Here is a 24,131-nt window from a genome sequence, read left to right on the forward strand (position 1 = left end):
AAATAAGCCATGAATGTCAGACACAGATGCATTGCACGTGGCAGAGGATCCTATAGCATAATCAGCTTATTTAGAGTAGTGGCCATGCTTTCTCTGTAGCTTCACATGAATGTATTTTATTGCATACCCAGCACTCCTTCTGCAACTGTACTTCAGAAAAGCTTGTCTGTCATTATTATTCTCCCACTGAGGGACACCTGAAAAGCCTTTAAGGAATCTTAAAACATAGATTGATTGAATGTGCGTGTGTGCACACGTAGGGGTAAATATATCACCACAGCAAACAGTTCATGTCATGCTGCTTCCAATACTGTATCATCCAAAGTGGCATCCACAAACAATCTCACTCACCAAGGGGGAAAGCCCCTGGTCTTCTTGCAAAGTCCTTCAGCAGTTCCCAAGTAGTTTGAAGAACAGAATGAACAGCAGGATTTTCCACCTCTGTACACTTACCAGAGGGACTGAGAAAGGAAGAGTTTCCTCTCAATACATGCAGCAGTTTGGAGAAGATAAGAAACATCAGGGAGAAAAAAGAAAGGGCAGTAGCCAAATGGTGTTTGAAGGTGGGGAAGAGGACTATGCTGGACTGCATTAAGGTGCCTCTTCTCATTCTATGAACAAGTAAACAAAACTATCTGGATCCAATAGAAATCCATGAATGGAAAATTTGTTAGTACAATCCTACTTGTGAATTCCCCTCCACAGTACATTCTGAGATATTTTAACTCAAAATCCTAATCAAAGTTTTACAGAATAAGTCCTGCTGAACACAATGGATTTTCAAGAACTGTGTTTAGAACCAGGATGGAAAACAGCACATCAGATTACAGTAGTATGATATAGTTCAGAGCAATGGGCATGGACGAGGAAGACCCCGTAGCTGTTTTTAAAAAGGATGGTAATGTATTTCATTGCTGAGTTGCTGAAAAAAATTACCATATACCAAGGACCAGCCTGTGAAATAGCGATGATTTATTCATTACTTATTATCATCTATTTTTACAACCATGTCTTGCTTTTAATTACTGGTTAACTTCATATGCTGTAATTATATAAAGGTCTTGTTTTATTTCTTTGCATTCAAACTTCCTTAACATAGTAATTACTTGATTTTAAAATTCTATGAAATTCTGATTAAGCATAGTGTTCAAATAAAAGCTGAATTTTCAGTTATTTGCTCAAATTATTTTTCTTTCAGGCTGAATTGCAGTATTGAATTTTCTGTTTGACATTTACATTAAAACAAAGATAAATAATTAAAAGAAAAATATTTTCAATTTTGGTGTGATGATTAGGGGTTCCACCAATTCTGCTCTTTGTGAAATAACAAGAGGACAATAGCATTTAGACTGACAACCTAGTCTGATGTATATTAATTAGGCTGCAATCATTGTATAAACACTTGAACTCAATAGGACTTACTTCTAGTAAACATGTGTTACATTACTGGAAACAATACATGAAGGTGGTAGCCTGGGTTAGGTTTTGCAAAAGTATGAGATATTCTATAAAAATAAAAATAATGGCTTCATGAAGCCTAACATTTTCACTTCGTGTTAACTTTGTTTAAAAACGTTTCTTTGAATGCATAAATAATGTGTTTTAACTGTCTTGTTCAATGCTGACCAAGATGAGAACAGAAGAACTCCAACCGTATCAGTGAGTCAGCGACAAGAGAAAAAAAACAACACTGCCATAACATGCAGCCCACCTGCTTTTTCCACCAACTGCTGCTGTTTCATCAGCAAACTGACATGAAGTGCAGCCAGACTGGGTCTGATTAGAAGCTAAAACCAAACACCTTCCAGGTGGAGCTCACTAAAACTGATCTGGCTGTGGGAGGCAACTTGTGGGCTGATCCTGTTGAGGAAACAGCAAAGGGAGTTAACCCTTTACGGAATCATCATGGGGACAGGGCACACCCCCCCATTCTCCACAAGCTGGTGGATGGTTTACTAGAGTAGCTCATAGTGGAACTCGGCAAACTATATAGTGCTTCATTCAATGACAGTGCAAGTGAACATACTTCAGTTCTTTCCGGTGAGTGGCAGGGTTGAACTTATGTGAGACATAAATTAGGAACCCAAATATTTTGTGAATATCTTGAGTTTTAAGGTGAATTATAAACTGCAGTTGTGTACTATAGGCAGTGCTTTTTTCTGGGGCGATGCAGACCCCTAAACATTTTGTGAATCTAAGTTTGGCCTCATTGAGGGACAGTATTTCAACATGAGTAGGAAAATGAGAGTACCCATAAACACTTTTTTTTAGAAAAAAAAAGCACTGACTATAAGTATAGTACACTTTTGAAGGTTTAAATGTTTTTACTAGCTTAAAAGTTTATTACACTATTTAAAAGTTTATTACACTATTTATTATTTTGGTTATTAAAACTGTTTTCTGCAACTATTACTATTGATTTGCATATACAGTTGTACCTCTGCTTACGTTTGGATACGTAAACTTCGGGTTGCGAATGCGGCAAACCTGGAAGTGTATACTTCCGGGTTTCACTGCGCACATGCACAGAAGCCTTCTGCACATGTGTGCAGAAGCACTGAATTGCGCTGCACGTGTGAGCAGAAGGGTGCCTGCAGTTACGAAGTTTTTGGGATGCAGCCGGGCCTCCGGAACAGATTCCGTTCGTAACCAGACGTACCACTGTATTGATGCTGAGCACTTTAAGTACCTTGCTCATATGACACAATTTAATAATTCTATTTGCATTTTTTATATGTACCAATGTGATTCACTGCATTATAGCTGTTTTTGTTAATTGCATATTTAGTATTATGTGCCTGCGTGAGCTGAAAATGAGACTAAGGTGCCTTTACTGGTAGTGAATAGGAGGTATGTCACAGTATGGCATTGGGAAACTCTGGACAAATTAAGAAAAGGGATGGCAGAAGTAGCATCTGCTTCCGTGGCCAGGCTGCTCCCCACCATCATCTTTGTTTTGCATGTTTAGATGCCAGTTGAATATATTTTTGTTTATGCAGACTTTTACAAACTGAGGTTAGTTTAATACTGCTGAAGATAGTGGTATATTGTGTTTAATGGTTCTGAGTTTTGCTGATGTTACAGTATATTGGTTATTGCTAGGTTTTATTTAGAATACTTATTCCCCACCCCCTATTTTATTGTGCATTGCCCTGGGCTCCCTTGGGAGGAAGGGCAATCTAGAAATGTAACAAATACCGGTAATTCATCCCAATACAGTTGATGATGATTTCAGGTGGGGGTTCCATTCCCAGCCCCTGCGTGCCTCGCCCCTGTCCTAGTCACTGTCTGTATACATTATTTTGCATCTTACACTGAATTTTATCGGCCACTAAGCTGCTTGTTTGCCCACTGGGCTCTTTGGAGCTGTTCAGTCAGGTTGAGATATTACTGCACTGGGTGATTTTGTCAACCAGGTTTATTGATACCTGAACCGAAATGTCTTTTGAACATCTCCAGGTAGGACTATGAAAGTCACTGCTTCGCAGGGTAGACAACATTAAGCTAGATGGACCATTAGTGAGACTTAGCATAAAGTAGCTTCCTATGTTCCTATGATTGCAGACTGACCTGGCATAAATTACTGAGACCTAAATTGATGAACTGCCCTACTGTGACCCAGCTGTATCTATCTGGCTATCTGGTATAGCACCAATCTAGACCAGAAGGGCGAGGAGAGGATCAATAAGAGTTGTTGAGGGAAAAACCCTCGTGGTCCCTTCCAACTCTATGATTTGATTCAATTTGATTCTTTCTCTTTAATATGATGAATTCCTCTCGGGGTGAATTCTTCTCCCGATAGAGATGAAGCATGCTCAGTGTTGACAGAATGCAGAATCTGTCCTGGGCTGCTCTGAGGAATTCCCCATCCCTGAAGGCAGCCTTCCCAAGCTGCTTCCCTGACTGTTGTGCCTGCTAGCTGGAACTGATAGGAGTTGAAGTCCAACAACATCTGGAGGACACCAGCTTGAGGAAGGCTGCTTCCTTTGGGTTTTTTCCTACAGATTTTACAGAATCACTGTGTTTTAATTGAGGGTGCTAGCTGCGGTGCTGCCACAATACTACCTTTTCTCTTCCATAAGAAAACAAGAGTGAGAGTAGGACGCAGTCGATAATCTGCAATATGCTTGTATTAGCAAATTAGGAATTAGGGTGGATATTTATAGGTGGCTAAGATTTTCTGCACATTGTCAGAAAGAAAGCAATTTAAATCATATGCGTACACAGTACATATTAAAGCTCAATTCATAAATTCCACTTCCTGTGATCTGACCAAGGGGAGACACATGCAGCATACCTCAAATTCAAAAACAGGGATTCAGCCAACTTTATCCCATAGTTACTTCCAAATCAAGGGTCATGGAAATTCTACATTCCAACTCCAAAATACATCAAGCAAAGAGATTCAAGTTCCAAAACTAAATGTGTGCTTAAGATTCTAGGCTTAGACTACAAACCTGTGCATTTGGCAGTACCTTATTTGGCAGTACCACTGAACTCACCAACATCTACTTCTGAAAGCACTTACTGAGAACTGCACTTTTAGCATGTCAGCTAAGCTCACCCTTGATGTCTGGGATAAAGGAGAGCTCAAGATTACAAAACCTTATATTGTTTCTATGTAGCTGCTTTTCAGTTATGATCTAATTCCACCTATGCCCACAACATAGAATTAATTAAATTTCAAACCTGTTGTCTTCCAAATAAAGACATCTGAGTCAACTAAATTTAAGCAATTAACATAAAGACATAAGTGAACAGTGCTATGTATAACAAAGCATTATACTGCTCCAAATGATACTGACCTTCATCTAAACACTACATTACCATTTATGTTGTCTATTATGGCATTTACCTTGTGACATCAACCTTCTATTATTTTAATGCTATACCATTAGATGAAATGGTGCTGTTGCTATCATGGACAAGTGAAACAGCAACATAAAGCTAATGTTGAAACAACTACTAGGCAAGTAAGAAATACAGGACCTCAAACTGATAACTAGGTATTACACCCATGGGTGATTAGTGTTATCACGATGCTCTATTATTTAGAAATAATTTCAGCAATATAAGTTACTATCTCTCATGATGTACCTGCAGTAATATACAAACAGGTTCAATATACAGTGGTACCTCAGGATGTGAACGGGATCCGTTCCGGAGCCCTATTCGCATCCTGAATAGAACGTAAGATGCCACAGCACGTCTGCGGGTCACGTTTTGCCATTTCCACGCATGCGCGTGACATCATTTTTGACCATCTGCGCATGCGGCGAAACCCGGAAGTAACGTGCTCCGTTACTTCTGGGTCACCGCGAAGCGCAACCCGAAAATACTTATCCTGAAGCATATTTATCCCGAGGTATGACTGTATAAAGGTTTTTCCCCATTACAACTACAAGCAAAGTTCATTAAGAAAGACACAAGCAAAGGCAGATTGATCTCTGGATTATTTGCATTGCAGAGGCCTGTTTTCTGGTTCCCAATTATTTAACAACTACAACACACACACAAACCCCTCAAAGTAATTGTCAATGAGACTGTTAGAATTTCCTGATCTGTGGTAACTCAGGTGTATATTTGTACTTATATATGCAAGTTCCTCTAGTTCACAGTTCATTGGGTTTAGTACATAATTGGCTCCATCATCCAGCTGGGTCCCATTGGTGAACCTCAGCATTCCTTCAAAAAACAAAATAGATCTCACCACCCTGAAGTCTGCCCATGTCTGCATTAAACAAAAATAGAAGCTTGTGAAGATGAGACTTGTGCCTCATTATTTCAAGTTGACATAATATTTTAAACTACAAAAATAGAATCAGTCTATTAAAAGTTCTAGAATTACACTGAAAAGAGATTTAAAACTTAACAATTTACTATTATTATTAACAAGAACAATGACTTTAGAATATGGAAAGCATGTTGAGATGACTACCTACCAAAGTTGGGTGAGAAAAGCAACTAGAGCATTTGAATTAATAATGATGGAAGGAACAGGGAAGATGTACTGATAATCATATTGCTTTGTCCAACTCCTTTTAGTTTTTCACTGTTCTAAGATCCCCATTTAGCACTCTTCACCAGCACTTGCTCCTGAAACAAAACTAGATAGATACTAAAGGCAACATATTTCGAGCCATCTGAATCACTAATGAACATTTTATAAGGGTCAACCTTCCCATCTTAAAGTGCTTTGTTAAAAGCCAAACACTGATGTAAGCATTACAACAGACACATATAGAAGCACTAGCCTAGCAGCCATAGGAAGCCAGGAATTCCATGGAAGGCAAGTGTACAGAATTACCTGGTCATCTTGTGATCAGCTGTTTAAAAGTTCACTTGACCTGATAGCATTTAATAATGTATTGTGACTATTGAGGAAATACTGTTTTGAGAAGTTCTTTTCTCAGGATTAATGTACATTTTTGGTACATGTCAGACAGTGAGAAGGTTTCATGGAAGGACCCCATCCCTCCTCCAGCAGCCCACTTTGTCTCTGTACCACCTGAAGAATGGAAGTCTACTCTTTTACAATCCGAAGCAGACTCGCAGATCACTCGTTCCTCCTCTGCTAGTCCACTTGTTATAAGGCTTTTTTATTTGCCTACTAAGAGGTTTAACCTCCTTAAGGGCCAGCATGGAAAAGCAGGCTGCTAATTTCTTAGCAAACTAGTAAGAAAAGGGACTGCAGTCTAGTAATTATTCCGAGCTTATTTACACGGCTGCAGTATAAGTACCTTTCAACAATGCACATGACATTACACATGATGATACTTTAAGACTATTAACAATGCACGTGACAATACTTCAAATCCAGTGGCAGCCTACACGAGAATAGTAAAATTATAAGTGGCTTATAACTAGCAACTAAGATTGATATCAAGAAGTTTTTACCACTTAATGCCCTAATTCTAAGTATCTGCATATTTGCCTGCAATACTGCATGTTTTGCAATTATATGCTTACTTGGTCATAGCAGCAGCTACACACAATCCTAACGACTTATTTCTCACCACTCAAGTTCCTGTGTCAAGCCATCAGTTTTACAAAGAAGGGCCAATGCCCCTGTGCTCAAAAGCCCAAGAGTAACCCGTGCATTCTAAAATTAGATATTTTCAGCCAAGCATTTGCAGCAGCAGAAGTGTGAAGTCAGGAACTTTTTCTTCCTGGGTGTGGTAGTCATGGGTTATGCTGCTAGTGAGCAACTGCTACCAGAGTACAGGCAGCACCAGTGGCATAGTATGCATGGAATTCTGTGTGCAACTGCAACCAGCCATGACCAATGCAAGTTGGTGTCCACTGGGGTAGGTTGAACAGTGGGAAGGGCAGTTAACAGCAGGCAGAGCCAGGGCTAACAATAGGCAGGGCTGGTGGTAGGCAAAGCACTGCAAATTTGCACTTGTACATGTACTCCAATGACTGCAAGTCTAAATGAACACAATGGAGTTTCTTTTGAGTAAAATGCATATGTTTGTGTTAGAAATCACATTATAATAAATAATTACATATAGTGCTACCATATCATTCATATAGAGAAGTCAGAAAATATTACCTTCAGAAACGAATTTGTTTTACCACATCAAGTCCAATCCAATGTATGTTTACTTGTGCCATCCAATAATGCTGATGGTTCCCATGCCACTACTCTCTCCACCATCTGCCCCTAAAAGTGGGTATCTGCAACTGGTTGATAGTTTTTCCAGTCCAAGGTGTCCAGGACTAGTTTCTTTAAGAGTGATTGCATCATTACAGGAACCACTGCCTTATGCAATGAAACATTCACCACGCTCTGAACCCAACCAGTCAACACCCGCTCCCCGCTAGATTTAATATGCCTTGAAGGCACATGGTCAGATGTGATAGCCGCCAGCCCCTTAGCCACATCAGCTGACCGCATGAACTGAAAATAATCCCACAACATGCGGGATAGACTTTGGTGTTTGTCTTTTTTTCCTGGAGGGTTATGGGGGTATATATACCCAGGCAGTTGTGTTGCAGACTCCAAGGAGGTAGACATAACATGGGGGGAAAGGTTAAAGAAGAGTGCCTCTGGCTCTGGGTTGCAAGAGTGGCAGAGTACTGTCCTCTTTGCCCTTATAGGCCAACCACTCAGTGGGCACTTGGAAAGGGGTTGCTAAATACAAAATGGCAAAGTTTTCTGTGTGCATGATCACATATTATCTCATATTGTATCCTCTGCTTGACGTAACAAACAGGATGACAATGTAGTCCTAATGCAAAGGCCTGGAGAGCAAATAACAAGGTGTCACCCAGCTTGTTTTCACAGTCAGCTCTTAAAATCTATAATAGATGTATGACTCAGTTATGGTGTTTCACAATTGTGCTTGTCTATGCAGTTATAAATCACATAATGAGAAAGGCCTACAGTGTTTGAACATTTCGCTTATACTTTATAAATATACCAGAATTTTCTTTAGTCTGCAAAATTGTACGGTAATTGTTTTATTTAAAGTCAGTGTTAGACACAATTGTCTATCTCTGTGGATATATAAACATCAGAACTACTACTTAGATAAGTTCCTCAACATAGGAAAAAATATGCTCTTCAAAATATATTTGCACTAGGTAGAATAAAATAAAATTTTGTGACAACAAGCTACACCTGATGGTGCAAAAATACTGAGAAACTACCATATTCTGCATTAGGAAAAATGTGTTATTTAAATACATTGTGCCAGTTCAAATTTGCACAAGTTTAGATGGTAAGCATAAATTAATGCTTGGATGGCTGGGAAATCAAGCATGGATGGCTGGGAAATCAATAACCATAAGCATAGAGCCAAGGCAGTGGTGGACCTCAGCATCTCAAATTTCAGCGGCGCCCTGTGAGATGCCAAAAGCCAGCCCTGCCCCCGCCCTCCTGTCTCTCACCTTTCATTGGAGTAAAAGTGGTGCTGACTATTCCAGCACCCCAGAACAGGAGCTCCATGCCTGATGCAATCGCACCAGTCATGCTCCCCTACAGCTGCCTCTGGGCGAGGTATACACTTGGAAGTAAGGAGGAAATTGTATGTATCACCTGGAAACTATATAGTACCCTTTCTTTGACTATTACACACCCTGTCCAGAGCACTTCTAGCATCCAAGCATCTATCCAAAAAACCGGATCCTGGTGTTGTGAAACCTAGTACATAGCAGTGCTTAAAGTTCTGATCAGTTGACTGTGGGGTCTGCTAAGCACTGTGACCATGTTTTGTAAACTCCAACTATCAGCAAATTGTCAGGGCTTGCAAAACTCCAAGCATGGGCCTTCACGTATCCTCACTGTGCCTTTATCTACATATTTTGATTTCAGTGTCATTGTGGCATCAGTTGATTGCAGAAATAGTGAGGGAGGTAACAACACAGCCTGCTGGCAAAATCCAATTTCCTACCCATTATAGTGGGTGATACTTAGTAAGTCAGTAGACATACTGAAGTCAACAGACTAACGTCAATGGAGCCATTGAGAGTATGACTAATGTTGAATATAACCCAATAGCTTTAGTTATTTAAAACTAGCCATTTCTGACTTTTGTACTTTTTTACCAACTTAATTTTATGACTGATATAGGCAGGACTGTGAGCATGTAATTGCTTTGATTTATTCATCATAGTTTGTCCTACCCCAAGCAAGACTGCAAAGATGCAGTTTGCATATATAAATTCTAGTAGAGATAAAACAATCATTGTTATTGGTACCCATATCTATTAATATGGTGTGAATGATAGCAATAGAATGATAGAACTATTCAGCTTTATCTAATAATTTATAGCTTATTTTCAAAAGTAGAGTCTGGCTCTCTTCAAGAAATGTAGACAGTCAGCAATTCTCCTATTCCCAGAAATAATATGTCCTAATTTTAGTTCTATTATGTCATTAATCTGAACATCAAAAATGTTTAGGCTGTGGACCATGTGATAAGCAGACTGATGTTTCTAAATGACTTGTGCTTTTGCTTCTTTCAACTTTTAAGCTCGGAAAATCTAGAAAAAGAAGAAGAAGAAGAAGAAGAAGAAGAAGAAGAAGAAGAGTAGTAGTTTGGATTTGATATCCTGCTTTATCACTACCCTAAGGAGTCTCAAAGCGGCTAACATTCTCCTTTCCCTTCCACCCCCCACAACAAACACTCTGTGAGGTGAGTGGGGCTGAGAGACTTCAAAGAAGTGTGACTAGCCCAAGGTCACCCAGCAGCTGCATGCGGAGGAGCAGAGACGCGAACCCAGTTCACCAGATTACGAGACTACCGCTCTTAACCACTACACCACACTGGCTCTCCAATCTAGACCAAATCATTATGCAGTTTGACAGTGATCTCTTCTGATGATGGTTTTCGTCAACCAAATCAGTCCCAGCCCATGCTGCTATATTAGCAATAATCTGGTGGGCCTGGAAAACTAGAGGACCAAAGTTATAATAACATGATTAATGGCCAGCCCATCAGCCTTAGAAAAGACTGGGTCATCAAACGTTGTATTTCTTATAATACAGATGTGAATGCCCATATCTCATAACCTTTTGATTCAAAAGAGCAAACTACAACAAGAGAGCAGTGAGCTCCAAGATCCTTATTGTTGTTGTTCAGTTGTTTAGTAATGTCCAACTCTTCATGACCCCATGGACCAGAGCACACCAGGCACTCCTGTCTTCCACTGCCTCCCGCAGTTTGGTCAAACTCATGTTAGTAGCTTCGAGAACACTGTCCAACCAACTTGTCCTCTGTCGTCTCCTTCTCCTTGTGCCCTCAATCTTTCCTCACACACCACATAAGGATCCCACAGCTATACAAATTCTGGAGCTGACAATCAATGGGAACAAGTTTTTTGGTGGTGGGAGGAGAAAAACCAGAGCGGGTGAAAGATGTCCACCCTCTCCTGCCCCGGCTGCAGTGAGCTGCCAAAGGCATAGGAAACGGTTCTAACTCCACCATGGAATATTCACGAACACATGCATTGCTTTGCAATCCTCCCCTCCCACTATAGACCCTGCTACAAATATTAGCAAAACAAATGTCTAGTAGACAAATATCAATCTTATATTTGAGAATGATGAATATTTGTGTTTCATTAATCAAAACTGACTAGAAGTTGTGAACTTTGCCAATGTGGATAGCATACCACTTGTAAGTTAGAGTGGTGAGTTCAGGGGGGGAAACTTTGTAACTATAAGAAATGCTGGTACTGGTGATCCCCTTTTCCTAGAAATTTGCTGAGTGTGTTTATTTGTTTAATTTTAAGTTGCACAGGCTTCCATTGCAGGCATTTCAGGTACATGATATTCCATTCAAGGTAGAACTAGGTAATCTATTTGGTTCTCTCCAGTGTTATGAACTTTTTAAAAAATGGCAGGGAGGGGGAAATTTCTATAAAAAAGCATGGGGGGGGATTAGTACTAAAATATCAGCAAGGAAACCTGGGACTGATTGAATAAGTTCAGTCAAACATGCACAACTACTATCCAATGAAAGCACCAGTAAAACTGTGTTACAATACTTATTAAACAAGTATTGATATTCAGAAGCTATTTTAGGACTGTAGTCCTACACATTAGGGACTAAGCCTCAATGAACAGAGCAGGACACACTTTCAAACAAACATGTATAGGGCAGTGCTGTAAGCAATTTAAAGATGACATATGTGTAATACTTCATGCTCACACTTTTCTGATTACCCCCAAGCTAGATCTTTTAATCAAAATGAGTTGCAAGTCTGATACAGAGGTTGGGTGCCAGTGCTGCTTTTAAGTTCCTTTCATTTTACATAGATAGCAGTATTAGTCAAGTGCTCACTGTGCAAGGCATCTCCGTCTCCAGCTCTTATGCTGACAGAAATCCACTAGCACCACCCTGCACCTTTCATTCTGGAATGTACATATCTGAACAAAATGAAAGCGACAGATCAAAATAGAAAGTTCCTGTCCGACACGTACCAAAAATGTACATAAATCCTGAGAAAATAACTTCTCAAAACAGTATTTCTTCAATAGTCACAATACATTATTAAATGCTATCAGGTCAAGTGAACTTTTAAACAGCTGATCACAGGATGAACAGGAAATGTAAATAAAAAACGTATTTTACTGCATAGTTAACAAGTATGCATCTGCCTCACAATGATTTGGTGCAGCCTTAGGCGAATCATTATATATTAGTCTCAGCCAATATGCAATGTGGAAATAATAAGAGTGAATTTCCATACAGGGCTATTGTAAGCATTATCAAGGCATATATGTGAAGCACTTTAGAGCGCTCAAAGCACTACATAAATACTATCTGTTACTATCCGCTAATAATTTTTTTCTATACCACTTCAGAGAATAATATGTTTGCATCTATCTCCACTGTCAGAGGCATTATGCCTCTGAATACCAGTTGCTGGGAACTGCAATGACTACTGTTGCTCTCATGTCCTGTTTGCTGGCTTCTCGCAGGCATCTGGCTGCAAATGTGAGAACAGGATGCAGGACAAGATGGGCCACTGACCTGATTCAGCAGTTTCTTCTTATGTCATCATTTCTGTTGGTGAAAAAGCATGCAAGCTTCCAAATTACATGGAAATGTCTAGTGCCGGCAGCAGTAACCATGTTATTTGGTTGTCACATATAGTTACCGAATTCATATACAGTGGTACCTCGGGTTAAGTACTTAATTCGTTCCAGAGGTCCATACTTAACCTGAAACTGTTCTTAACCTGAAACACCACTTTAGTTAATGGGGCCTCCTGCTGCTGCCGCACTGCGGGAGCACGATTTGTTCTCATCCTGAAGCAAAGTTCTTAACCTGAAGCACTATTTCTGGGTTAGCGGAGTCTGTAACCTGAAGTGTATGTAACCTGAAGCGTATGTAACCCGAGGTACCACTGTACTGTACATAATCCTCAGATTCATACATTACAGTTTGAAATGACATGAAAGCAGCAGCAAGGTATCTTATTAATCATTTCTTTTGCAGAATTTAATGACAAGAGTACATCAATTGCTTTGCAACCAGGAACCCCGGTTGCACTTATCAATTAAAAGAATTTAGGGGAGCAGGGTTGAGAAAACCCACTGCCCTGGACTCCACGAAGCTGGTCCCACTTAGGAATAGGCAATACTAATGATCTCAGAGTATGAAGGAGCTTCATATGTTCAGTATGGTCCAAGCCAATACCTTTAGGGTCACGGCACTGGTGAGCGACTTGAGTTATCACAAGGTATTCAATGTATTATTCAACAATACCTTTCACCCATTAACCACCAGCAGCTGGACCACTTAAGTATCCAGAAAAATACAACAGCAAAGAATTAGCAGCCTCGCGCAACTTCTGTGTAACTTAAAAGCTTGCTGACACTTTTGCGGAAAACATAACAAGGTGGCAATCCTATGCACACCTACCTGGGAATAGTCCCACTGAACACAATGGGGCTTACTTCTGAGTCACTATACGATACATAGGTGTGCACTAAAAGAGTGTTTGCTCCTTAACCTGGAAGAACACAGCTAGCACACTTTATACCAAAAGCATAACACTAGCATTCAATGAAGTTGCTGCTGCTATTATTTACTTAGTACAGGAAGTCATTTTTATTCCTCCCCCCCAATAAAAAGTCTCAAAGCAGCTTGACAAAAATAAAAACAAATAAAAACCAGACAACAGAGAGGACAAAACACATGAAATGCTTTTCTGGCAACACATTTGTAAGGGCCCCAAGTCCTACCCACTCCACCAAAAGATGAGCAGCAACACAGGAGGCAACACTCACAAACCACAATTCTAATTACAGTACCCTAAAAAGTTTAAGCCATTGAGGCTGGCTGAGTCTAAGCAGCAGACAGTCCTGAGAAAACAAGACTTGAGTTCCTGTCCCATCACACACCCCCAAACCACCATAAAAAAATAATAATTCGGGGTTGCTTCTTTTACACTGAGAAAGTTCCGTAACATTACCACCGCCAAGAACAATACTATCAACAACTCGCTTCGCTTTCCCTTTACGAGATATGCTGCAGGGTCACATGAGTGAAACTGAGGGAGATAAGGAAAGTGCCGAGCTGGTGGCCGCCTCTCTCTCGGCTCGGGGTAATAAAGCTGCCCCGGTGCTCGCCAGTTAACCCTGGGGGGAGGGGAGACCCCGAGAAGGGATGGAGAAGGAAATCCAGGTGCGGACCTGCATCCGGAGGCCAACGCCTCCCGAAGGAGGCCTACCGGGAGCAGCCGGGCATTCAGCTTCATCACACCGACGTCCTTATGAAACGACCCAAAGCCACCCTCGGCCGGCTTGCTGAGGGGCGGCAGCAGCACCCACAAGGGCCCGCGGGGGTAAAAAAAACAACTATCCAGAGACCCAACGGCCCTCGCCGCCGTGGGAACGGGGCCCGAGGAGTCTCTCGCGGGCGGCTGGCCGCTGTCACGAAGGCAGGACCTCTCGGAGCGCCGCGCAGGGCGAGCGGCCTGCAGCCTCCGGGCCCCTTTTTCTTCTCCTCCGCCGCTGCCCGGTCCGTCTCGCCTGCGGCTCTCTTACCTCAGCTAACATCCTTGCTCGCGGTGGGAGCCTCCGGCTCTAGCCCCGCCGCATGGTGTTGCAGCTCGCAACGTCTGCCCGGGGCCACCGCCGCCCGCCGCCGCCGCAGGGGGAACGGCGCCAGCCGGCTGCCACCCTCCTCAGCGGTGCCTCCGTAGCGCCAAGCCCACAGCAGCCGACGCCGCCTCCGCAGGTCGCTCAGGAGAGGCGGCCATCTTGAGGAGGCTGCGCGAGACGCCGCCGACGCTGCTGCCGCTGCTACTCTCGCCGGCGCGGCCGCCCATTGGGGCGGCGAGACACTGCTGGGCAGGCCTCTCTCTGGCCAGGCCGCCTTGCCGCCTCCCTCCTCCGCCCACAACCGCTTCCCCTCACGCAGGCACGGGCTGAGGGCGGGCTCGCTGCCTCTCTCTCGACTCGCCCCTCAAGCGACGCGGGTCGGGAGCGGCGGAACGTGAGGAAAGGGCGATGGAGTGGGACAGGCGAGTCAGTATGTGGCGCGCTGTGAGAGACTTGAGGAGAGCTGGGCTCACGTTCACAAAAGCTTGCCGAGGTCGTTGTGAGGAGTTCCTTGCAATTTGGACTGGTGGCAAAAAGTCAGTCATGATTGGAGGCGGGAGAGAGAAATGGCTCTGGGACAAGTTGGAGGCACAAACCTCCTCTGGACGCGCTTTCTATGGCGTATGGCCCACTGTGTGAATGCAAGTGGGGTCCAGCTTCTGCTTAGGAATGTGCTGCCCGTCCGAATTCCAAAGGAATCTGTTCCTTTCTTAATAATAATACTAATAATAATTTTTAATAATAATAATTTTTATTTATACCCCACCCTCCCCGGCCAAAACTGGGCTCAGAGCGGCTAAAATCAAATGTATAACGTATTAACATAAAATCAGACAATCAATTAAAATACATATGATCACGCCTCCCCCAGACAGGGCCTTTTTCTCACACCCTTTTCAGCACTTGCTTATGGGTGTCGTCTTCTTTGGTGATCACTCGTAGCCAAGTAAGATTGTATTCCATGAACATGATCTTAACAGTGAGTCCGTAAGTGATTGTGGAGGCCAATTCTGGACCCACACGTCCTTCCATAGTGGGGACATAGGTTTCCGGACAGGAGTTGATCATGGTGAGGGTTTGCCAAGCGTGCCTTCCTCTTAGCACGTTTCTCCCTTTCATCCTGAGTTTGACCGTCTTCGAAGCCCACAACACCTTTGGTAAAGGCTGTTCTCCAATTGGAGCACTCACAGGCCAGTGTTTCCCAGTTGTCGGTGTTTATACTACATTTTTTTACATTTGCCTTGAGAGAATCTTTGAACCTCTCTTGTTGACCGCCAGCATTACGCTTTCCATTCTTAAGTTGGGAATAGAGTAGTTGTTTAGGAAGACGATAATCTGGCATCTGCACAACATGACCAGTCCAGTGAAGTTGATGTTGAAAAATCATTCCCTCGACATTGGTGATATTTGCTTCTTCCAGTACACTGGGTGTCATCTAGTGTTGGTTATAAAACACGCCCCAGACTTTGTATGGAAAGGGAATGAATGAACACCTGATTGTAGTCTTGTTGATTTGGTTGGGGTAGGGATGTCAGAGTAGAGTATGAGAGCTTTTGGACTGGAATATCAAGCAAGATTCATGATGAGTCCAGAAGCCATCGGCTGGGCAGCGATAAGATATGATAACGCACAAGGCCAGAGTAGCAGGCAAATAGTGACTGCTGTTCATTGCTGCTCACTTGCTTTTGCTTTGTTTTGTACGGCATTTTGGTAAAAAGAGTTGAGGGGAGCGGAGTAGAGAGAGAAGCAGGCCGGAGCACTCTAGGTTAGGGAAATGATGATAAATGGTCCAATTAGCAGTGGAAGCAAGAAGCTAACGTAGATAACAAAAGCAATGATCAGTCAAAGCAGTGGACACATCTGGAATAACTTGGAAACAAGACGAATGAACAGGCAGATAATAGGATGACGGTGTTTAGAGAGGACTTTCAGTGATTGTGCATTGAATGATGAAGTGTGAGATGGCTTGACCGCAGCTGGAGTAAAGATGCAACATTTCCAAATATGTTGAAGTTGTCAGGAAAATATGTCTCTCCCACACCACTTATTGTGATGGGGTGAGAGTTTGTGAGAAAATTGAGATATATTCAACAAGTACTATCTGTGACAAAGTGCTGCAGTGTGGCGTGTCCCATTCAGGGCTCCCTATCAGCTAGCCATGCCCTTTCCAGGGTACTCCATTCCATCTCACTACCCCAAAGTTCACCACCCTCCTTTCCCCCCGAAATGTGCTCAGTTATCATGTAGCTGTTTTGGGTTTAAGACCTTTTGCACACGAAGCTGGTGCTTTTTCACTGAGCTAGCCCCCCTTTAAGTGTACATAAGTCTGATTACTTGCATAAAATAACACACGGATTTGTAGATGGTGTGACATATAGGCATGTATGCACTTGCCTCTTTGCAGAAATCATGCAGTTCTGATGTGGTGCTATTAAAATAGTACTTAAAATAGTTACAAAACTAGAGTGGGTAAATCACAGTATTCAAGATTCTTCATTTCAGATATTGCATTACAATCTGACTTCCATCTTCCAACTGCCACCACAAATTAATATGGCAACTGAAAGTATATTCTAACTTCAGAGAAATATGGAGGGGGGAAATCATTCCAATATCTCAATTTTCAAGGGATGTATTACATTGTGATGAGGGAAAAGAAGATCAAATATGAATGTGATGTCCTGAAGATGAATGCCAACTTTCATTCCAGTATTTGAAAGGTTGCATTATGATACCTGTCAGAACAGAAATCTAAGGTGACTGAAAAAGGTGAGAAGTAGAACTGATATTCAGAGTTGAAATGCTGAACCTTACAAAATCTCATTCTGGTATATCAGTTTTCAAGAGAGTTATTGAACTGCAAACAAGCAGAATACCAAACAGACAAGTTAAAGGCTTTGTATTGTTTGTGCAACAAAGTTTCTGAATTAAAGCAAAACAGGATTGTGAACATCAATGGTGGTCATGTTTAACAACAAATCCTTTGAGTGATACATATGTTCTGTGCAACATGTTCTGTGGAAGAATCAAGAAAAGAGTGTGAGAAATCCTTTGCCTTATCAACAGGGTGACCACTTATTAGGGATGGGGAGGAAATTCGATTTAATTTACATTTTAATGTGAACCCAACCTAAACCATACTTCTCAAAAAAAGTATACAAACTGAAACATAGCCATCCTTCAGAAATTGTTCTTCTCATAATTTTCTGTGCAATTCTCCAACCATAAAATACATATAAAAGGTGTATTTGTGTAATGTGTTCATAAAAGAAGTAAAAATAGCACCGAACAATGCATTTTGTTAGGTAAAATCCTTGGGAAAACTTTATTTATTTGGCACAGTTGCAAACAAATATATATAAATCATGAGCTGCATTTTAGATTGGAAAGGTAAGAAACTGAAATTGATTTGTCCATCCCCACCATGTGTGCTGTGCTAAAGAAAAGAGAGGAAATGCATGACTAAAAAGAGAGAACACAGATTACCATAAAATTTGCATGTGCTGATATGTATAGCTGCAAATGTATAAGTAATTACTAAAATTTAAAATGCAAATACCATTGTAGGGAATGCTGCTGTCCAAGAGCTAAACCACTGGTGGGCAATTTCAAGGCCCTTGCTCTCCCTTCCTATGGTTCTTTATTTTTAATCAGGACTTGGATAGGACAGCTGGTCTCTGTGAAGTGGAATACATGGCCACCATATTCCTCAGTTGCCATGTTTGTACTTGGTGGCAGCCACTTGGGCTCTTATTTCTAACCTTGCACTTACATTGCTACGAAAGCTCCCTGGCTGAGTAGTCCATTAATCCACCCGGTGCACCAGGTGGAGGAAGCAGTGTTCTTATGAAACTGTGAAGTCTAGCAAAATGTCCTCAAGGATAAATAGTGTTGTACATCGTTTCTGAAACAGCACCTGCCGTTTCTGATGCATCAGCATTTGCCTAATCCACAGACCTTGGTATTTTTGTTCTCTTCCATTCTTTCCTTCTCTTACTTTCTGCTCACCTTCCTCCCTCCCCACCCTGTATTATATGTGTCGCCACTTTGCAGCTTAAAATGTATGCCTTCATCATCAGCTTCTTTCTGTGATCTCTTGAGAGTTTCAGAATTGCCATGGTTGTGGCTGTTTGTTTCTGCTGTTTTGTTCTCTTCATTCACACCTGGGTTAAAATATTAGATGTTAAACCAAAACAGTTACCCAAGAAACAAGAAGCTCCTTTAAGACGTTAGCACTGAATTTTTTATTTTTTATTAGAGAATGTAAGGCCACACAAGCAAGCAATGAAGCGATGTTTTATGGGCAGCATTCTTTCCACCAAATTGAGCATGAATATCTGCATTCCTACACATCCAAAGTGACACTTGTTTGTCTTGGTGAAATTACGTTTACCCTGCTTGTCTGTCACAAGCTCAGAGCAGACATCCAAGGTGTCTTCAGTTTTCGGATAAAGCCAAGGTTTTACTGCCACCAGAGGAGACACAGAACAGGGTTTCTGACAGTTTACATGGGAGTTTGAATAGACAATTATGGAAGGGGAGTCCTTGAAGTTGGGGGGGGGGACTGCAGCCCTCTTGATATTGCTGAACACCAACTCCCATCAGACCCAGCCAGTGGCCAATTGTCAGCGCAGTGGGAGTTGTAGTCCAGCAACATCTGGAGGTCCACAGGTCTCCCAACCCTTTTTTAAAGCATCCTGTGTCCCCAGACCACTTAGGGCTTTAAAAGCTACCCCCCCCCAAACAAATTGGTAACCAGTGACATTGAAACAAAACTGGAGCTGACGTATTTGATTCAAAACATTCCATAATGTTTTCTCATTATCACTAATTGTCTTCTGCCAATTATTCTCAGCCGTTCACACTATTAGTGGAATGGAAGCAACATCAAAGGAGCATTACTAAACTATGTTGACACGCCATTCTGAACCAAGAGAGATTAGAGGAAGAGCCACATACTTTAGGTTGGGCAGAAACTATATTCAAAATACCTCATGCCCACACTGTAATGGTTTTAGGGATAGGGAGCAGGTGTCAGGGTTGAGTTTTTATTTCTGTCTTCTGGTTAATGGGAATATTGATTTGTTTGTTGTTACCATCCTGCCAAAGTTTTCTATTACTGTTATGGGGGTGGGCTGTGTTATATGATCCCCCTTTTTTCTGTTGTGTGTGTGTGCGTGTTCAGTCTATTTCACTTGGGAACTTTTTGAGTTACAAGCAACTAATAAGTTTAATAAATAATAATAATAATAATAATGCAATAGCTACAGTTCATTTTCTAAATACCAGCCTAGGACAAGCCTGTTAATGGAAAGAAAGCAATAAAGAACAGAAGCAGAATAAGTGAATTTGAAGTGATTTCCCAGTGACAGTAGCTGCAACCTAGAACTGAAAGAGGAAGTGTTGAGCAGTGCTGCAAATAGCACTGTTAGGGGAACTTCTGGGGCTGATTTTTGGCAGGAAAATGATGTCTGGGAGGATGGGTTAAGGCTAAAAACTTTTCTGCTGGGGCAACACAGCTGCATTTTGCTCAAGAAGAGGTGTGTCTGGTCCTAAGCATTTAATTTGAATATGCTGCTAACTATTACCAACATATTTCTTTTTTCCTACACCATCTCTCCAAATCTAGGGTGACTAATGTGTAGATTGACCCTTAACTGCAACATTGGGTAAACGCTATCCGAAAGATTAGGGCCAGGGGGCACATGCCAGTTGTGGCCGTGGCCAGAGAGAAAAGCAGGCAAAGCATCTAATGTGACTTTTAGCTTTGTACAGTAGACTGCATTCCAGACATATTTGGAAGTTTCTTAAACACTCAAATACACCTCTCTCCATCCTCAATCCAGGCAAGCAAGAGGAATGATCACAGTTGAAGGACACATTCCAGCCAGGCAAAACATTTGAGGAACATGTGGAACAGGGCCAGGGAGGGGAGTTTTCTGGGGAGAGTCTCAAGGGACAGACAGAGGTGTATCGAGACCCACAGACGGGACCCAGGCCTGCGGTTTCCCAATCCTGGATGAGATAGATGAGTTTATTCCATGCATTGTCTTGTTTCATAAAAAGAGAAAACTGAAACTTGGTTTGTACTTTTCTGACAAGCAGACTGGACAATGGACAATGGTATCTCACTTTGAATGGATTTGGAGTAACTATGTTAAGCACAGTGGTGCCATGGTCCAGGGTTGCAGGGGGTTGAAGACCCATTACCAGTCCTTTTTTTCCCTTAAAAAATGTTTAGGGGTACTCTCATTTTCCTACTCATATTGAAATACTGCCCCTCAATGAGGCCAAACTTAGATTCACAAAATGTTTAGGGGTATGCGTACCCCCAGAAAAAGCACTGCCCGTTACTATTTATACAGCAGAGTCCCTCCAGTGTCCTAAAACCGCCCAGTCAACATGAAGGGGGAGCTTTTTGCCCACTGGATGCTCCAAAGGTAAACATTTAGGAACACTGAAAACACAAGAGTTTCAAGAGAACAGTGTGCAAATTCTGCTACACTGGAACTTAACAGAAAACATAATTTAAGTCAGGCTGAAAGAAGACATTGCAGCACTCCAAATAATTTCCCAAGTATGTGCACAGGAAATAGTAGATCAAGCTGAAAGGCAACACATGGAGATCTGCATTGGTTACTGCAACACATCCCATAATTGTTATGACGCTATAATTATAAGATTATTGTATAAACTTAGACGCTTGTGAAGGGGTGTGATTGTGACTATCATGGTTATGCACTGTACAATGGCAATTCCATTCCCTGCACTGAACATGCTTCTACCACATCTGCAACCGAAATCCTATGTGCAATTACTTGGCAGCAAGTCAGCTCCACTTAATCCAATAGGGCTTACTCCAAATCTGTACATAGCTTGTATCATTAGAAATCGAATGATCAGCCATGTTTGGCTTCTAGCAGAAATCCAGCATGCTGTCACGGCAGGCTGGGGATCACCTGCAAAACTTCAGCTCCACAGTCACTGGGAATAGATTGATTAACCAAATTGCTTGGAGTGGCAATTACAGATTGGAGGTGGAAGTGGGGAGGAAAGAGAAATAGGTATGGGGAGCAAAGTAAGGAGCAAAGAGGCTGTCAACTTCCTTCTGGGAGCCCAAACGTATGTACAATTGTAGGAAGCAGTAGTTTGGCTTACCATGACATGTGAACGAGATCAAAGTGTTATGCCTTAACTATAGCTATCCTGTTGCAGTTCAACCAACTAGAAACTACATTTTGCCCATGTTGAAGTCACTTTTGTTTCAACAAGGTTGAATAAATATAGGACACTCCTTTGGGCAGGGGTGCCAACTTGAATAAGATATTGGGGGACCCAGGTAAGCCTCACCCTGCATAATTTATCACATGATAGAGTGTGCACACAGTATTTGAATGGCAATGCCCATCAACTTTGGGGGGGCCCAGACCCCTCAAATATTTTATCAGGGGTGAAGATCCCTCACCCCCTAGGAGCTGGCTCCTATATCCTTGGGTGTTAATTTGCTATCATTTTAAAACCTATTTTTAGTTCCTGTTGTAAGGTTATAAATGGCCTTCAGACATTTGTGAAAAGTGATTCATAAACTAATAATAATAATAATAATTCTATTATTTCCATTCCTGCAACTGTATAAAGCAGAATCACCATAGGTCATTTTCTCCTATACAAGACAATATTCCTACTTAAGTTCCTGATATAGTTCCTTTTTTGCTTTTTCTAGGTTTCTAGTACCAGCTGTTGTTTCAGTTTCCTTCTTCACTTCTCTCTTTGCAACTTGTACAATAATCTGTCTGAATTTCCCTTCTTAAACACATTGTCTCTCTCTTTCTGTGTAAGCCCTGGGTAAGCCCCTGGTTTATTATTTCCTCTGGAGCTGAACCTACTTTCAGTCTTTAGTTTGAGAAGTAACTACAGGCTTTTTTTTCCTTAAAAAAAAACCCCTATACAACTAAATAAGGAAGCTGGTGGTAGGGTAATGAATTTCTAAAATTATTTCAAGGTAGTCAACCCACACCAAATGAAGTTACCATCTGTCATACAGACAACAATTAGTAAATAACACAATTACTATGTACATTTTAGGCTGAGTATGTTCCGTCATTGTTTTCCCTACTTTGAATGTAAATTTCCTTGGCAAAAACAAGAGACTGAATATTGCTGCATTGGTTCAATTCACACATAAACACCAAAACAATCTGGCACATGGGATCATTTATGTAGGCTCACATATTATCTGTTTTCTCACTCATTGTAGTTTGCCATGAGATCCCAATTTGGAAAATATGGTTAGTTCTAACTTCATAATAATGGTTTGCAAACTATGAATTCAAATTAGGCTTTGGAGCAGTATTTTCAGTTAAGACATCACACAAAACTGCTGTGGTCTAGCAAACAAACAGGAAATGAGATAGTTAATGAATAAATACTGATGGAGTGAAGAGAGTCTTCAGGGGCACAGGCAGGCATAACATATGAATTAAATAATTAGGTAAAATAGAATAATCCCCTATATTTATAATAAATATTATTATTATTTATAGGTCATCTTTTTTGGGCATAGCCCATTCAAAGTCAGCTTGCATTTCATTGAAACATCCAAGAACTAACCATTTTAAGGCAATTAGAAAATGTGAAAAGGAAACTATATGCTGACCTTTATGTTCACTACAGTGGTACCTTGGTTCTCTAATGCCTTGGTTCTCAAACACTCTGGTTCTTAAACTCCAAAAACCCGGAAGTAAGTGTTCCAGTTTTTGAACATTTTTCGGAAGCCGAACATCCAATGTGGCTGTTGGCTATTGTACATGTTCACCATGCTTCTTGACAACCACACAATTAGCATCAATGTGAAAAGGACCTATGTGTGTACAGTTCCTCCATGCATACATGAAGGCCAGCCAATCAGGGTTGCTGTTTGCATATCAGACCCTATCACTGCCACCATCTTCAGGGACCCGGGCACCCACCAGACTTTTGCTGTGGGTGCCTAGCCTCCACCCCCACTGCCACCTCCACGCACTCCCCCCCCCCATGGCACCACCTCTCCAAATGTTGGGAACTTTTCCCATAGGGGAGTTTCTCCATTGTCTTTTTTTATCTGGGTTTCCATTTTCGGAACCATACAAACCACCTGATTCAATCTTCTCCTTCCTCCTCATCATTCACAGCCTGCCAACTCCAGCCCGAGCCCAATGGCATCTCAAGGCTCATGACAGATATTCAGTCCCAAAACATTGTGTTGTATGACAAACTTGCTGCCACAAGTATCAACCTAATCTAGACCTTAGAAGGTGCTACCAGATTAGCACCCAAAAAACTATGGGTTAAAAGCACAGGATGGGGTCTTTAGCCGTGGCGTAGCAGCTAATGAGGCTTCTCTCAATAATAGCACCATCCCAAAAGACATCTGCCAGAGGACATTGATTGCCACTACAAAACAGGAGCCTCCAAGGCCACATTCTCCCCAGAAGTCTGCAGGGCCCCTTCCCAGATAGGGGCCATGTGTATGATACCAGTGGTGTGTGCTTTTCAGAGAATTTCTCCTTGCATTGGCTGATACCAAGAA

The 24,131-nt window shown here is 41.7% G+C and overlaps 2 protein-coding genes across 2 annotated transcripts in view; one reads left to right on the forward strand and one right to left on the reverse strand.

Moving 5' to 3' along the window:
* The window catches only part of SNX13 (sorting nexin 13), a 64,727-nt gene extending 50,074 nt beyond the window's left edge, over positions 1-14,653 (reverse strand). The window contains exon 1 of the mRNA XM_080974625.1: positions 14,507-14,653. Within this exon, the coding sequence (XP_080830751.1) occupies positions 14,507-14,518 (12 nt within the window). The 5' untranslated portion in view covers positions 14,519-14,653. The remainder of the gene's footprint in view (positions 1-14,506) is intronic.
* A 194-nt stretch (positions 14,654-14,847) lies between these two features.
* The window catches only part of HDAC9 (histone deacetylase 9), a 497,559-nt gene continuing 488,275 nt past the window's right edge, over positions 14,848-24,131 (forward strand). The window contains exon 1 of the mRNA XM_080974605.1: positions 14,848-14,985. The gene's annotated coding sequence lies outside the window, so the exon portion shown is untranslated. The remainder of the gene's footprint in view (positions 14,986-24,131) is intronic.

Source organism: Podarcis pityusensis (genome assembly GCF_964106645.2).
Source record: "Podarcis pityusensis genome assembly, chromosome: 12".
Lineage (NCBI taxonomy): Eukaryota > Metazoa > Chordata > Lepidosauria > Squamata > Lacertidae > Podarcis > Podarcis pityusensis.